The 16,042-nt window shown below is 47.1% G+C and overlaps 1 protein-coding gene across 3 annotated transcripts in view; it reads right to left on the bottom strand.

The window, feature by feature from the left end:
• COL5A1 (collagen type V alpha 1 chain) overlaps window positions 1-7,153 on the bottom strand; it is a 133,421-nt gene extending 126,268 nt beyond the window's left edge. For all 3 annotated transcript variants that reach the window (XM_021543582.4, XM_021543583.4, XM_085594208.1), the window contains exon 1: window positions 6,740-7,153. In XM_021543582.4, the coding sequence (XP_021399257.1) occupies window positions 6,740-6,839 (100 nt within the window). In that variant the 5' untranslated portion in view covers window positions 6,840-7,153. The remainder of the gene's footprint in view (window positions 1-6,739) is intronic.
• Window positions 7,154-16,042: the final 8,889 nt, after the last annotated feature.

The following is a 16,042-nucleotide window of genomic DNA, read 5'->3' as shown; positions in this document are numbered from 1 at the left end:
TCCCCTGGCCCTGGCTGCAGAGGCACAGCTGGATCCAGGCAGGGCTGGCACACGGGGTCACCCCCAGCTGGCAGGCAGATTTAGGCAAAGATGTTTCATAATTTGGATAAGAAACGAATTGAATAATAAATGTCTAAAATAGAAACTGAAGGTAAGGTAATTCCAGTGTTTATCAAGCTGAAAAAGAAGAAGAGGACACCAAACATCCAGCATATCATTCTTTAGGAAAACAGCTCCAAATTTCCTTCAGAGATCGGATTCAAAGGATTCTGAGAGTAGCCAACAGAAGAGCACAGTGCTCTCGGTATAGTCTGTAAAAAACCTGTCCAAATCTAAATACAAAATCCAAATAACCTCTTGGATTGGGGCACTGGTGCTGCCCAACAGGAAAAAAGAAAATATCCCAAGCAGGAAAAGCATTTTTAAAGCAGAAAGAATCAATCACCAACACAACCTGAGGCACAGGGATGGGAAGAGACTCCTGGAGCTGCTTGAAAATGCAGATTTTATTGGCACATCAGCAATAAAATTGTGCTCAAGCAGCCCCTCAGGGCCAGGCTCCACACAGGGATGCAGGACCAGCCCCCGGGACATGGGAAATCCAGGGGTTTGCCTGAGGGCTGGGAGAAAACCAGAGTTTAGGAATGAGCCCTGATGCAGCTTTTCCACTCACTCATCCCCAAACTCGCCTTCTTCTCTCAGCCTTATGACACAAACTTGAAGCAAAACTCTGTTGTAAATACATTAATGCAACTTTCCTCCTCTTAAAAAATGACATCTCATCATTGTGAAAGCTTCTAGATGATGTTAAGAATCCTCTTGGCTTCTGGAAAGTAAAAAAAAAATAAAAAAAGAGCCCAGACTTGGAGCAACCAACCTCAAAAATGCCTTTTGTGTAGTTCCTCCATTTATTTATTTTAGTTCCACAGATTTTCCAGACACATCCACAGAGAAACCACGACATCATTTGGATGCTTCAGCCAGTGCTAGGCTGAATTTCAAGAGCCTTGGGACTTGCCAACAGTAACCAGTGGTTAATTATACCACGTTGCCAACCCAATTTTTTCCACATAACATTAGATTTCAACAAAATGTTTCCATTCTTTCATGTCTCAACCTTTTTTTTTTTTTTTTCCCCTGGTTTTTTGCTCATTCTTCCCCTCCTCGGTGTTGCTTTGTTTCACACAAATGTTTTATTGTGTTTTTAAGGACTGAAAATTCAGTCCCAATCACATCAAATTTAGTAAGAAGAGTAAAATATTTGGTATAAAGTTTGATATAAAGGCTGGAAGTGAAGGAACTTTTCCCATGGAAGAGAGGAGGGAAAAGGAAAGGAAATTCACTTTATTTCCCAGAGAATTCTTCTCACTTTAACCAGCACCTCCCGTTTACCAAAATCTGGGTACTACCCACATTTTGCACAGGACCTAAACAATATTTTATACCCTGCCATACAATATTTTATACTCTTTACACAATAATTTATACTTTTCTCTGCCAAATGATCCATTTTCTAGAACAATTGCTGCGCCCTGGGCATCAGACTCCAGCTAAACTCAGCAGGCCAAAGGAGAGGCGGGCGAGTGGGGATGAAATGCCAGATTTATCCTGGTATCCTGATTTTCCCTGTCATTTCCAAGTTAATTCCCATGACAGCAGAGCACCAGCTGGAAATGGAGCTGCTCTTCCCAGAGTCCTCAGAGCCCCTTCAAGGGTTGAAAAGAAAATTTGTGAGGGGTTTTGGATGAGGGGGGATGGCTTTAAACTGACAGAAGCTTGGATGGGATATTGGGAAGGAATTCCTGGCTGTGAGGGTGAGGAGGCCCTGGCACAGCCCTTTGCATCCTTGGAAGATTCCAAAGCCAGGTTTGAAAGGACCAGAAAGTCCCTAAATTTCTGTGGAAGCATTCCCAGCTCTTTGCTCCCTGCAGGTTTTCACATTTCCACAGGGAATGCCATCCATCCATCATCCATCCAGCCATCATCCATCCATCCATCCATCATCCATCCATCATCCATCATCCATCCATCCATCCATCATCCATCCATCATCCATCCATCCATCCATTCATCATCCATCCATCATCCATCCATCCATCAATCCATCCATCCATCCATCATCCATCCATCCATCCATCATCCATCCATCCATCATCCATCCATCCATCCATCCATCCATCCATCCATCCATCCATCCATCATCCATCCATCCATCCATCCATCCATCATCCATCCATCCCTCATCCATCCATCCATCATCCATCCATCATCCATCCATCCATCCATCCATCCATCATCCATCCATCCATCCATCATCCATCCATCCATCATCCATCCATCCATCATCCATCCATCCATCCATCATCCATCCATCATCCATCCATTCATCCATCCATCCATCATCCATCCATTCATCATCCATCCATCATCCATCATCCATCCATCCATCATCCATCCATCCATCCATCCAGCATCCATCCATCCATCCATCATCCATCCATCTTCCATCCATCATCCATCCAGCATCCATCATCCATCCATCCATCCAGCATCCATCCATCCATCCATCCAGCATCCATCCATCCATCATCCATCCATCCATCCATCCATCCATCCATCCATCCAGCATCCATCCATCCATCCATCCATCATCCATCCATCCATCCATCCATCCATCCATCATCCATCCATTCATCATCCATCCATCCATCCATCCATCATCCATCCATCCATCATCCATCCAGCATCCATCATCCATCCATCCATCCATCCATCCATCCATCATCCATCCAGCATCCATCATCCATCCATCCATCATCCATCCATCCATCCATCCATCCATCATCCATCCAGCATCCATCATCCATCCATCCATCCATCATCCATCATCCATCCATCCATCCATCCATCCATCCATCCATCCATCCATCATCCATCCAGCATCCATCATCCATCCATCCATCCATCCATCATCCATCCATCCATCCATCCATCCATCCATCCATCCATCCATCCATCATCCATCCATCATCCATCATCCATCCATCATCCATCCATCATCCATCCATCCATCATCCATCCATCCATCCATCCACCACCCCTCCGGGAAGAGCATCCCCAGCAGGTCCAGCAATCAGGACAAAAAGTGATTAATGAGAGAATTAAAAGCGAGTTTTAACATCCCAGCAGATAAACCCTTTGGAGTGAAGAGCATTTTCCTGGAAAGCACTCCCAGATTTTTTTCCTGAAGTCCAGACAAAACTCAAAACATCTCTAAATGCCACATGTCACTGGGCATGGCCCACAGCAATTCCTCCTTGTTAGAAATCAAATCCCAACTCAATGCAGGCTTGAGTCCAAGCTTGAATCAGCTCAAAGATCCTTGGGGACAGGGATGGACAGACAGCACCAGGAGCTGAGCACAGCTCCAGGGCAGAGGAAAAAGCAACAAAATGGGGAAAATGGAAAGTCTCCTTCCCAATTCAAGCTGTGGTTTGCTGGTGTTTAATTGACAGGGTGATGCTCAAAGGCTGAGCTTGGTGATTTTGGGAATCTTTTCCAACCCCAGGGATTCCTTGCTGACCCCTTGCTGCAGCCACACTCAGCAAAGGAACCCAAATTAATTCAAATTAACTCAAATTAAATCAGGGCTGTCCCACCTCCACACCTGCAGCACTCGTAGAGGGGAGAGCGGATATTTGAGTCCTCCCCCGATTCTGAGAGACATCAGCACAATTCCTGCCGTGCTGAAAACCTGAAAAATCCATCTCCAATTCCAAATCCTAAAGGGCAGGGACAGCACCTCTTTAAAATAAGGATTCCCAACCCCTTCCAGCCCCTCCTGATTTCTCCTAGGGCACACAACAAAGACGAGAAATAACACCAAGGCAGCTTTTTTATTTAAACTTGCCATTAAAAACACGTTTTGGTCAGATCCAGGTGAGTCCTCACTGCTGTCCCTGTGTGCAAACCAAAAATCAGCGACTCCCCAGAGGGTTTTGCCTTAGAGATACCCCAAAGTGATGAAATGGGACTGGAAATGGGATTGGAAATGGGACTGGAAATGAAAATGGAATTGGAAATGGGACTGGAAATGGAAATGGAACTGGAAATGGAAATGGGATTGGAAATGGGACTGGAAATGGGACTGGAAATAGAAATGGGACTGGAAATGGAACTGGAAATGGGATTGGAAATGGAAATGGGACTGGAAATGGGATTGGAAATGGGACTCCTCCCATTCCCAAATTTGAAGGAATTCCCTGAAATGCTCAGCAGGGAGTTTTCCTCCTTGCCCCTGGAAGAACAAGACCAGACCTCTGCTGTCCCCTGGCCAGGGTTTGTCCCCCCAGCTGGGTGCTTTTAACTTCCAAATTCCCATTGCAGCCTGGCAGTGGGCTGACAGCACATTCCAGATTTACAGGGGAAATTGGAACTGCCACCCATTCCAGACTTATAAAGTCAGATTTCTTGTAAAACAATATCAGCACTTTTGATTGGCAAAGTATTTAAATAAGCCTCTCTTTTAACTGGCTGGATGAAGATTTTTTTAGCTCGTTTAGGTGGCTGGGGAAGAGCCAAGGTAACAGGATACAACATAATTTCCAGCATTTTTTATTTTAGTTTGGATCCTCATTGCTCTTTGCCACTAAAGGAAACTGCTGCATCCAAAAAAGTTTCACCCAGAAACCCGATTCGGTTTTTACAGGGATTTGTAAGAGCAGAGAGGGGTTCCAGCTTTGTCTGTGGGTTTCATTTTGGTGTGACATCATCTCTGCAAATATGGGAAAATCTGAGCTGGATGGGCAGTGGTGGGAGGCAGTTTGACATTGTTATTTCCCTGTTATTTGCTGGAAATCCTCTGTGCCAGGTACCACCCCACAGATCACAGGGAAATTTCACCTCTCCACACAGAGAAACCAACTATCCTAAACTAAAACACACCGAGCTGCAACAAAACCAAAGCCAACGTGGAAAAATTAAAAAAAAAAATTTAAAAAAAGCCATCAAGACCATTAGTCAATGCCATCAGTCTGGCTCCTCCCTCACCCAAATGATTTGATGTCCTATTAGGCGGCTCATTAGGAAAACTCAAAGCCTTTCACCACAAGAGTCATTCCTCAGGGCTGCACGCTGGCCCCACAAAAGCTCCCAGCCATCCTCTGCTCCGGCACTGCCCCCAAAAGCATCTTCCGAAGTCACCCGGGAACCCCAAAAAGCGCTTCGGGAGGACAAACAGGCAGGGAAGTGCCTGAGGATGCTCTGGGAGTGTTACATCCTCAGCACGGGCCCAAGTGAAAGGAAGAAATTGTTGCTTTTCCTTTGAAACAGAGCGGAATGGTGATAATTCCATTTTCAGCTGATACAAAGTACCCGGGCAGGCGGCCTGACAAGCGGAGCCGGTGTCACTCCAGCGCTCCAACATCCCAAATCCTCTGCAGGACAAACTCTGGGATCTCCCACTGGCCCCTAATTTCCCTGCAGGGATGTTCAGGACATTTTATTCACCGACTTTCCCACCCTGCTCAGCCTCCACAAGCAAAGCCTTAATGGAAGCATTCCTCCAACGCCCACCTCTTCTTCCTTAAGGTCATTTGAAGAGGCCAGAAATGAAAATAATTGGCAACCGCTGCTTTCCACAGAGAATCCCACTGCTGTTCGTGCTGCTGACACCCAGCAGAGCCTGCAAAAAACCACCCCGAGAACACTAAATTCGGGCAGGGAGGCTGAAGCCCAGACAGCCCAGCTCTTCAGGGCACTTCTCAAGTTACCCCGAAGAACTCGAGTTTAAACTTTGCAGTTTTCAAAACTCGCCCAACAAATCCCGCTGAAATCCAACACGAGCAGAGCTCGGCAGCGCCGATGCCTCCAAGTGTCCGCCACAACCGGGGGGGAAAAAAGGCTCTGCAAACACCCAGAAAACTCCTGTAGCCCCCCAAAATCTGCCTCCGCTCTGGCTTTTTCCAGGATGCAGAAATGGGGGGAGTAGAGCTCTGGAAAGCAGAAATGTGTTCAGTCCCTCTTCTGCACGATTAGTGCGGGGGGAGGAAGAAAAAAAAATGACATTCCAGTGGTTTTCTGTGCTGCTGCACATCTGGAAGCTCAGAGCTTCCTCCTGCTGCACTCAGCCCCGGTTTTAGGGAGAAACCCTGCGGGATTGGGGTTGGAGAGGGGGCAGCGAGATTTGGGGTCCCCGAGAGGCTCCGGAGCTTTTGTGTCCCGAGCTTGGATGTGAGGAGGGAGAGCAGATTCCTGCGGGACAAAAAATCTTTCTGCTCCTCAAGGAGGAGGAACTACGCAAGCCCGGAGGTTTCCAGGGGACTAAATATACATTCACATATATATCCACAGCGAGATAGAAAGAAGCAGAGCCTCCAGAAAGTCATCCCCGACTTTTCCTCCGGAAAAAGCAGCCCGGCAAGAGGCAGCCCTTGCTCCGAGGAAAGCGAATAAAGAATTGTTTTAAGTTTTTTCCCCTTTTACGGGCCCCCTGACAAATGGCATTCAGAGACTCGGGCAGCTAAAGGAGGTTGGGTGGGTTTTGTTGGGTGGTTTTTTTTCCTTTTTCTTTTCTTTCTTTTCTTTCTTTTTTTTTTTTTTTTTTTTTTTGCTGGAATGCACGGGAGGAAGGGAAGCCAAGAGTTTTGCCCCGCACCAAAAACCCCCCAATTCGCCCCACTCCCCCACGACCCCGCAGCATCTCCCACGCGGTTTGGGGGGGTTCGGGGACCCCCCTTACCTGCCCGGCCGAGGGACAGGGCACCCAAGAGCACCAAGGCAGCGGGCACCGAGCAGCTCCGTATCCAACTGCGCCTTTTCCACCGCGTGTGCGTATCCATGCTCCCCCAAAAAACGGGGCACCAGCTCGGCGCAGCTCGAGGAGGGGATTAAAAACAAAACAAAAAAAAATCAAAATAATAATAATTTTTTTTAAAAAACCCCAAAACCCCCCAAATCCAAGCTGTCTAGAAGCGCAGAGCAGGCGGCCCCCCCCCGGGAGCAGCCCTTTATAAAGCCATGGGGCGGGCGGAGGGTGCGGGGGCTCCGCCGCGCTCAGCTCCGGCCCTGCCTGCTCCTCCCGGGGCTGCCGGAAAAGTTTCTCCCTTCTCTCCCCACACCGCCCTTTTTTTTTTTTTTTTTTTTTTTTTAACCTTTTTTTTTTTTTTTCCCTTCTTTTAAACTCCGAGGCAGGAGTTTTTGTCAATCCCGGAGCAGCGCAGCAAATCAGGGCCGGGCGGAGCTGCCCCCCAGCCCCGCCAGCGCCCGCCCCCGCCGCCGCTTCCAGCGGGATGTCCCGGCCCCCAAAAAGGGATTTTTGCGCTTTTTTCCCCCCGCTGGAATAGCAGCAGACGGAGTTTTCATTCCCCTTCCTCGTCTCCTCGCTTTTTCCCTGCGTTTTGCGTTGATGTGCCCTCGTTGGAAGGCTGGAAAATGAGAATTTGGGATTTTCGGGCGCTGACTGAGCCCCAGGAGAACGCCGAGTTTGACCTGGAGCTGTGGAGAAAAGTTCCAAAATGGAATGATAGAACTCAGATTATGAGGGGATTTGAATGTAATATCACATGGTAGAAAAGTGAAAGTTTTAGAATAATGAATATATCTGAATAGAATGTGTAATATCACATGGTAGAAAATGGAAAGTTTTAGAATTATATTTGAATAGAATGTGTAATATCACATGGTAGAAAAGTGAAAGTTTTAGAACTATGAGTATATCAGAATAGAAGTGTGTAATATCACGTGGTAGAAAACTGAAAGATTTAGAATTATATTTGAATAGAATGTGTAATATCACATGGTAGAAAATGGAAAGTTTAAGAACTGTGAGTATATCAGAATAGAAGTGTGTAATATCACATGGTAGAAAACTGAAATATTTAGAATTATATTTCAATAGAAATGTGTAATATCACATGGTAGAAAACAGAAAGTTTAAGAACTATAGTAATATACATAAGGCAAAATGGAAGTTTTAGGGCAAAAGCTGGTCCTGCTCCACCTTCTCCATGAGTTTGAGTGATATTGTGCAGTTGGATAAAAAATCCGCATTGTGGGCCATAAGCAGTTGGTTATTGAGTTAAAAGCAAAAATAATTGAAGTGTCATTTCTTAATGAGACAGTTTATCCTTAAAAGACCTTGTCAAGAGAGAGACACGACTCCAATTTTTAACTTGTTAGAAAGAAGTTCTGTAGAGCTCAGGCTTTGTGAGATTATAATGAGAATAAAGATCTTGTGGGAATCCAGAGCTTCCCTCTGGCTGCCCTGGGACCCTGGCAGGGGTCAGGAACCCCCCTGGACAGAGCCCCCAGAGACACTGGCTGTGATCTCTGCCCATGGAAAAGAGTTTTCAATCTTACAGGATCAATTACCAGCTCTGAGTGTTTGATATCAGTAATAATTAAGTGTGGCATGGGTGCAAAAGTAAAATTTTAGGATTCTAGATGAGGGGTCCAAAGGGGACAAGCTGGAGGAAATTGGGTGTGCCTTGTTCTTTTTCTCCTTCTTCATGCCCTCCATGTCTCACTGTGGTGTTGGCATTTTTCTGTTGGTTCAGGCTGGGGACACACTGTCCAACGTAGGTGACAGATATTGGCACGTTCTTGTAAATCCAGCCCAGGGAGTTTCTGGTATTTAATGTTTGTCACATCCCACTGAGGGATGTTACGTTGGCACGTTATTGTAAATCCAGCACACGTAGTTTGTGGTATTTAGTGTTTGTAATGTTATGTACCAGAAACTGAGGGCTGGGCACAGGCTGGGGACACACTGCTCAACGTAGGTGACAGATGCCCCCGGTGTGGGCACTGAGAGGGTGTGAGAGCAGGCAGACACCGTTCTGCAGAGAACACCTCTGTGCCAGCCAGCAGCAGGAGCGTGGGATGGTTCCTGCCCCACAGCCAGAAACGCCCGATGCCCGCACACCCATCCCCGTGTCCCCTGTGCCACCCTCCTCCTCCAAAATATCCCAATAGTGTGGGATTGGCACTGTTCAACCTCCCTCCTGCTCCAAAATATCCCAATATCCCAGCATGGATACACTTCATCCTCCCTCTGGCTCTAAAATATCCCAGTATTTTGGGATTGACAGTGTCCATCCTCTTTCCTGCTCCAAAATATCCCAATATCCCAGCATGGACACTGCTCAATCTCCCTCCTGCTCCAAAATATCCCCAAATCCCAGCACTGACACTGTCCATCCTCCCTCCTGTTCCAAAATATCCCAACATTGTGGGATTAACACTGTTCATCCTCTCTCCTGCTCTAAAATATCCCATTATCCTGGGGTTGACATCATCCATCCTCTCTTCTGATCCAAAATACCCCAGGATTGACACTGTCCATCCTCCCTCCTGCTCCAAAATGTCCCAATATCCTGGGGTTGACATAATCCATCCTCCCTCCTGCTCCAAAATATCCCAATATCCCAGCATGGACACTGTTCATCCTCCCTCCTGTTTCAAAATATTCCCAGCTGGGCTCTCCCAGAGCCTCTGTGGAGCAGAAGCTGTTCCACAGCACGATGGAGATCCTTCCTCTCCCCTCCATATGTCCAGACTGTGAAGTATCCCAAGAATTTGGACTTGGAAGCAGGGTGGTGAAAGCCCCAGCAGAGCCTGCGGGTTGCAAATCCCCTCCCTTGTCCCTTGGGGTTGGAATTTGATGATCTTTAAGGTCCCTTTCTACCCAAACCATTCTCTAATCCTGTGATTCCAACCCTGATTCTGGCACCAAGGAAATCCCTGGATTTCCCTGGATGTCTGCTCACCCTGCCAGGTGTGGGGGTTCCCATTTCTGCCCCAAATGCCCCGGGATTCTGCATCCTCCCCTGCCAGGTTCCTGCCCATACAAACAGCTCAGTGTTTGGGAATGAGCACCTGGATTGTAAATGCAGGTGAACCCAATGGGAAGAAATGATGATATCTGACTTAATTCAGAAAACTGAGTGATTTCTTTATTATAACTACACTAAAATACATTAATATACTATATAAAAGGAGGATACTAAAACTACATACTACTTTCTCTAACACAACTCGTGACCCTCTCTGAGGGTCCAGCCCCAGGTGGGTTGGATTGTCCATCAGCTCAAACAATCCTCGCCAGAATCCAACCCAGCAATCACCCCAGGGAAACAATTCTCCAAACACATTCCACGTGGGAAAAACAAGGAGCAGAAATAAAAATTGTTTTCTCTTTCATTTCTCTCTGTGCACCTCTATGAAAAATCCTGAGAGGAAGAGAAATGTGCTTGCCACACACCTGGATTGTCTTCTCCAGTGGAGAGGGAAAATCCCAAACCCCTGGACACCAGTGCCAGCCATTCCCTGCCCTTGCAGAGGCACCCAGGCGTGGGCAGGGGGTACCTAAAGCACCGAAACACGGCAGACAAGGACATGAAAGCAGCTCAGAGCAGTGAACTCCCACATCTCCCTTTTTCCTGCTCCACACTGACACCAAAACATCCAAACCTGGACCCGGATCAGATGCAAAGCAGAAAACCCAGCTCAGGAGCTTTTGCTGAGCAGGAAATCTGAGTTCCCGTTGCTTCCCAGGTGATTTGGGAGCGTGCACAGACCTGTTCGCTCCTCCTCACCAGCAACACAAAGGCAGAAATCGGCTCCTGGTGGCAAACTGGAAAATTCCAGCAGCCACGTGCCAAGATTTGGGAGCCAACCCCGCAGTGGGAGAGGAGCAGATCAGCTGGTGGGAGCTCCAGGAGGGGTCACACGGCTGATGGCAACCCCAAATCCCAGCCCCAAATCCCAGCCCCAAATCCCAACCTCAAATCCCAGCCCCAAATTCCATCCCAACCCCAAATCCCAACCCCAAATCCCAGCCCCAAATCCAAGCCCAAAATCCCAGCCCCAAATCCCAACCCCAAATTCCATCCCAGCCCCAAATCCCAGCCCCAAATTCCATCCCAACCCCAAATCCCAGCCCCAAATCCCAGCCCCAAATCCCAACCTCAAATCCCAGCCCCAAATTCCATCCCAACCCCAAATCCCAGCCCCAAATCCCAGCCCCAAATCCAAGCCCAAAATCCCAGCCCCAAATCCCAACCCCAAATTCCATCCCAGCCCCAAATCCCAGCCCCAAATCCCAACCCCAAATCCCAACCCCAAATCACAGACCCAAATCCCAACCTCAAATCCCAACCCCAAATCACGGCCCCAAATCCCATCCCAACCCCAAATCCCAACCCCAAATCCCAGCTCCAAATCCCAGCCCCAAATCCCAACCCCAAATTCCAACCCCAAATCCCAACCCCAAATGCATCCTGAGCCCAGCTGGGTGGTGTTTATAGGATGGAGGAGAGGTTTGTGAACTTTCAATAGAAAGAAAAAGGTTTAAGGGATATAGGTAATGTAAAAAAAAAATAAATAAGTCATTGATATGCTGTGAAATCAGCAACAACACTCAGCCAAAAGGCCATTGCTGTGTAGCCTGAAAGGATTGGGGTAAATTGGAAAGAATTATTGATAACCAGTTACACCCCATGGCCTGCTGAGGGGAAAAGGCTGAAATGAGGAATTAAATTGACCTGAGCTGTTGTATAAATAATTAGGACCGGCAGCTGCTCTCAGGAATGATCTCCAATACCATTTATGAGGAGAACACATCTATAAAATCCACATTTTCCCTCCACAGTCTTAATGCCAGCCTTTACTCCTTGCACATTTATAAACACAATTGCTTCTCTGCCATTAATTCAATTTTTATCAATTGTTCTGTGCCCAAATCAGATTCCAAATCTCAGCCTTGATTTACAATCCCACACCTGCTGGCCTGCAAAGGATTGCACCCAAATTCAGCTTTTAAAAATCGAGGATTTAGCCCTAAAGAGACATTTTGGATGGGGAGGCTTGGCAAATGAAACCCTCTATTTATCCACAGAGGAAACTTCACATCTGGAATCCCAACACTGCCCCAAACTTCGAGCTCTGGGTGGTCTTTAATTTGAACAAGGAGTTCAGTGAATTATCCAGGGCTGCTCACACCCATTCCCACCCTGCAGAGTGGCAGCATTTCCCCCAAAACCTTCCTGAAAATGCTGGTTTGAATCCCAAATTCACATTTTTAGAGGGTGGTGATGGGCAGCCCATCATCACTGACAGCAGAATGCCACGAGGTTTCAGGTAGTACAGATAATTAATGCTCTAATTACAACCCAGGCATGATGAAAACATTCAACAAAACATTCAACAGGCATAGGAAATAGGAAAAAAAATTTTAAAAAGGGGGAAAACTCTTTCAAGAGTTAAAATTTCCCCCCGAATCACAACACACAGAAACACAAACTCCCACCCCTTGAGGCTGAGCACTTGTTGGGGTTTTGCAGGCCAAAAAGCAGGAGCTGGGCAGCCAATTCCCCCAAATCCCAGCTGCTCCAGTGGCAATTCCAATGGGATTTTTTGCCATGAGGTGGCACCAGGAGCAGAGCGGGCAGCACAAGGTGGGGTTTGTTTTTGTGCATGTTTGGGTGTTTCACAGCTCCCTTGAAGGGAGGAAATAGCTTTATAAAGGGAACAGACTTTCCACTCCTCCTCTTTTTCCAGCCTTGCTGCCTCTCTCCAGCTCCACGGCGACGAGGCCAAGCCTTGGATGTGCTTGAGGCATCCCAAGCCATGAAATTCGGGATGGATTGCTCCTGAGGAGGCTGAACTCAGCTGGCCTTGTCCTCTGGGGCCAGGGAGGAGCTGCCATTCCCTGCTCCCATCCTGGGGCTGAATTCCCCCTCTCTGCAGGCAGCGGCTCAGGCTAAAGCCAGATAATCTGTCTGGCCTCCAGGAGATAATCCCTGGGGATACACAAAGTGTTGTGTGAAACCGGGAGCTGCCACCTCCCTCTGATCCCCACAAGGGTCAAGCACTGAAGAAGTTCCTCAACTCCCCCTGACCCCACCAGGGCTCCACTGAACACCACAAATTTCATTTTCCAGCCCCGCTCTGCCCGTCAGAATCGGGCCTGAAGATTAAAGATCACAAATTTATAGCGCCAGCTCCAGAGGTTCAGCCTGGGTGCCTGATCCCAAAATTTTCCTCTACACCCCTGGGGTGTTCATTTTGATTGATAAGAGATGTTAACAGAATAAGAAAAATGAGTTAAGGAAGGGCAAGGCATAGCTGCAATTACATCTGGTCAAGAACAGCAAAAAGAGCTTCTTCAAATACATCAAGAACCAAAGGAAAACTAAGGAAAATGGTCATCCAAGCACACCCCAAATCACCATCATTTGGGGATTATTCCCAGGTCTAGGAATGGATTAAAGCATCACTGCATCATCCTCTAGTTACCCTTAAAGGAAAAAAAAATGAATTTAGTGTCTACAGATTTCCCTTCAGCAACCAATTTCCATCTTCATTTTCCTGTCTCTAATATTCCTGTCAATTAACCACATCACAAAGCTTCCAAGCAGCTCTTTCCATTCCTAAATTCTGTGGCAAAACCAAAACAACAACCACAAAAAATAATAATAAAAAAGATAAAATAAAAGGCCCATTCTGTAGGTTCCCCTTTGATTTCCCAGGACTGCAGGTTCATCCCACCCTTCCATTTGTTGGCTTTTCCTCCTCTGCCTGGAGCAGTGGCTCGGGAATGAGGAGAGGAGAATTCAGGGAGCTGAAAACCACCCAGCTGTGCTAAAAGCACTCCAGACAAGAGGCCACAGTCTTCTCCAGGCTGAGCTGCTCCCTAAATACAGAAAGGAAAAAAAAATTCCATCATTTTTGGGGATGAATCACTCGAGGAACCCAGTCCAGCTCAGAGTGGGCTCTGCCCTGACTCATTTTCATTTCTCAGCCCAGTGTTTCCACTTTCACATCACCTTTCCACAGATCCCTGCTCTCCCCACGGAGTTTTCCACTTTGGGGAGCTCTGGGAAGAGCCAGACCCAGGTTCCAAGTCAGGGATGGTTTTTTCCCCCTGGTCACACAAAGCTCATCCACCCAAATTTACCCAAAACAGCAGCTCAGGGCACCCCCTGCCAGCTCTGCTCCTGCTCCCGGCCCTCAGCCTCTTATTCCAGCTGGGATTTTGTGATCCAGCACCCAAAAATTCATTATTCCAGTTGGGATTTTGTGATCCAGCACCAAAATTTCATTATTCCAGTTGGGATTTTGTGATCCAGCACCAAAATTTCATTATGTCAGTTGGGATTTTGTGACCCAGCATCCAAAATCCATTATTCCAGCTGGGATTTTTGATCCAGCATCCAAAATCCATTATTCCAGCTGAGATTTTTGATCCAGCACCCAAAAATTCATTATGTCAGTTGGGATTTTGTGATCTAGCACCCAAATTTCATTATTCCAGCTGGAATTTTTGATCCAGCACCCCAAATCCATTATTTCACCTGGTATTTTGTGATTCAGCACCCAAAATCCATTACTCCAGCTGGGATTTTGTGATCCAGCAGCACATACGCATTATTTCAGCAGGAATTCCAGGATCCAGCACCAATTATCCTTTATTTCAGCAGGAATTCCAGGATCCAGCACCAATTATCCTTTATTTCAGTTAGAATTCCAGGATCCAGATGGGCTGCTCCCCTCTTGTGAAATATTTTACAAATCTAGCCCTTGTTTTGTTTCCAGACCAAATCAGCACTCTGAAACCTCACCTTTAATTCTTTTGAAATGTATTTCTGCATTTCTCTGACAAGTCCAAGGTGGTTTGGCCACGCATCTTCAGCAGCAGCAGTGCAAATTATCCACCAGCAATTCCCATCCCTGTGAGTCTCTGATCCAATGAAAAACCAGCCCTAATCCTTCTTTCCTGAGGTAACAGCATCAGGGAACAGATAAACTTTGATTTGCTTTTTCTTTTTACCTCCTCAGAGGGTTGGAGAGCTCTAAAAAGCTCCCCATGGATGTTATAATTTCATTTTTTGGGGGGTTTAATTAACCCTAGGAAGCAGCGTTGGTAACATTAAGGGGTTCTACAGATTAACAGAACCCCCAAATTATAAATATGAAGGAACAGAGACCAGCACAGTGAAGCTGGCACAGGGAGGGGTTCTCTCATCAGGACCAGGAGTTTGGTTTTCACCACTGCTGATCCCAGCAACAGGAATTTGGCACTGCCCAAATTGCCCAGCAGGAATGGGACAGAGGCTGGGACCCCCAGCTGGCTCCTGCCCCTTCCCAGGACCCAAACTGGGCGAGTTCCTCCCAAAGTCAAAGGAGAGGAGTTTCTGCTCCATCCCTTCCACCTCTGGCCACCCCAAAGCACCCTCAAAAAAGAAGTTTCCACAGGGGTCAGTCCCAGAGAAGCAGAGCTTGCCAACCACAAAATGTCAAAATCATTCTCAGACAGTGCTGAAAAATATAAAAATATCCTGCAAATCTTCCACCTGTGGCTTTTCACTTGATCCCATCCAAAGTAATAAAAACTCTGAAGTGCTTTGAGTTGTTTTGTTGTGTTTTGGTTTTTTCTCAGGCATGGAGTGCTTTAATTCAGTGCTAATTTTGGGGTGCAGAATTTGGGAGATTTATTCTCCTTCCAAACCTCTCCACATTCCAAGACAAATCCAAGACCTGGGGTTACCTTAGACCTGTCCTAAACCCTCTGCTAAACTCCAGACTCTCCCTTCCCACAGAAGCAAAGATTGCACCTCCCATCCCTGTGGATCCCCATTTCTGGGTGATTTTCCCCCTTTTCCCCCTTTTTCCTGCCTTTCCTGTCCCTGTCTCCAGCTCGTTTTCCTCTGGCCAGGCTTCCCCGTGGCTCGGGGTTCATAAATCAGGAGGCCAGAGGGGCTCGTGTTTCACGGGGGCCACGGGGCTCCCACAAATTCAGTTTTGTTTGAACTGGAGGATCGTTTTTTAGTAAACCAAACAAACTCCTTGACCCGACTCGTACTGCAGCAGAACGAGCCCAGAAAGAGCTCCTGGCTGCAGCAGGAAGGTATTTTGGTAGAAAATAAAAGTCAAGTGAAACAGCTTCTGAGGGAATGGAAGGTCTGAGGAGACACCCTCAGCTCAGACGTTCTGCTGGGTCCAAATGTGATCTCTGTGAGGGCTCTTTATGCAATCCTGGCAG

The sequence above is a fragment of the Lonchura striata genome, chromosome 17, assembly GCF_050655825.1.
Source record: "Lonchura striata isolate lonStrDom1 chromosome 17, ASM5065582v1, whole genome shotgun sequence".
NCBI lineage: Eukaryota > Metazoa > Chordata > Aves > Passeriformes > Estrildidae > Lonchura > Lonchura striata.
The sequence above is the reverse complement of the archived record's forward strand: the minus strand, read 5'-3'. Positions and strand labels throughout refer to the sequence as shown.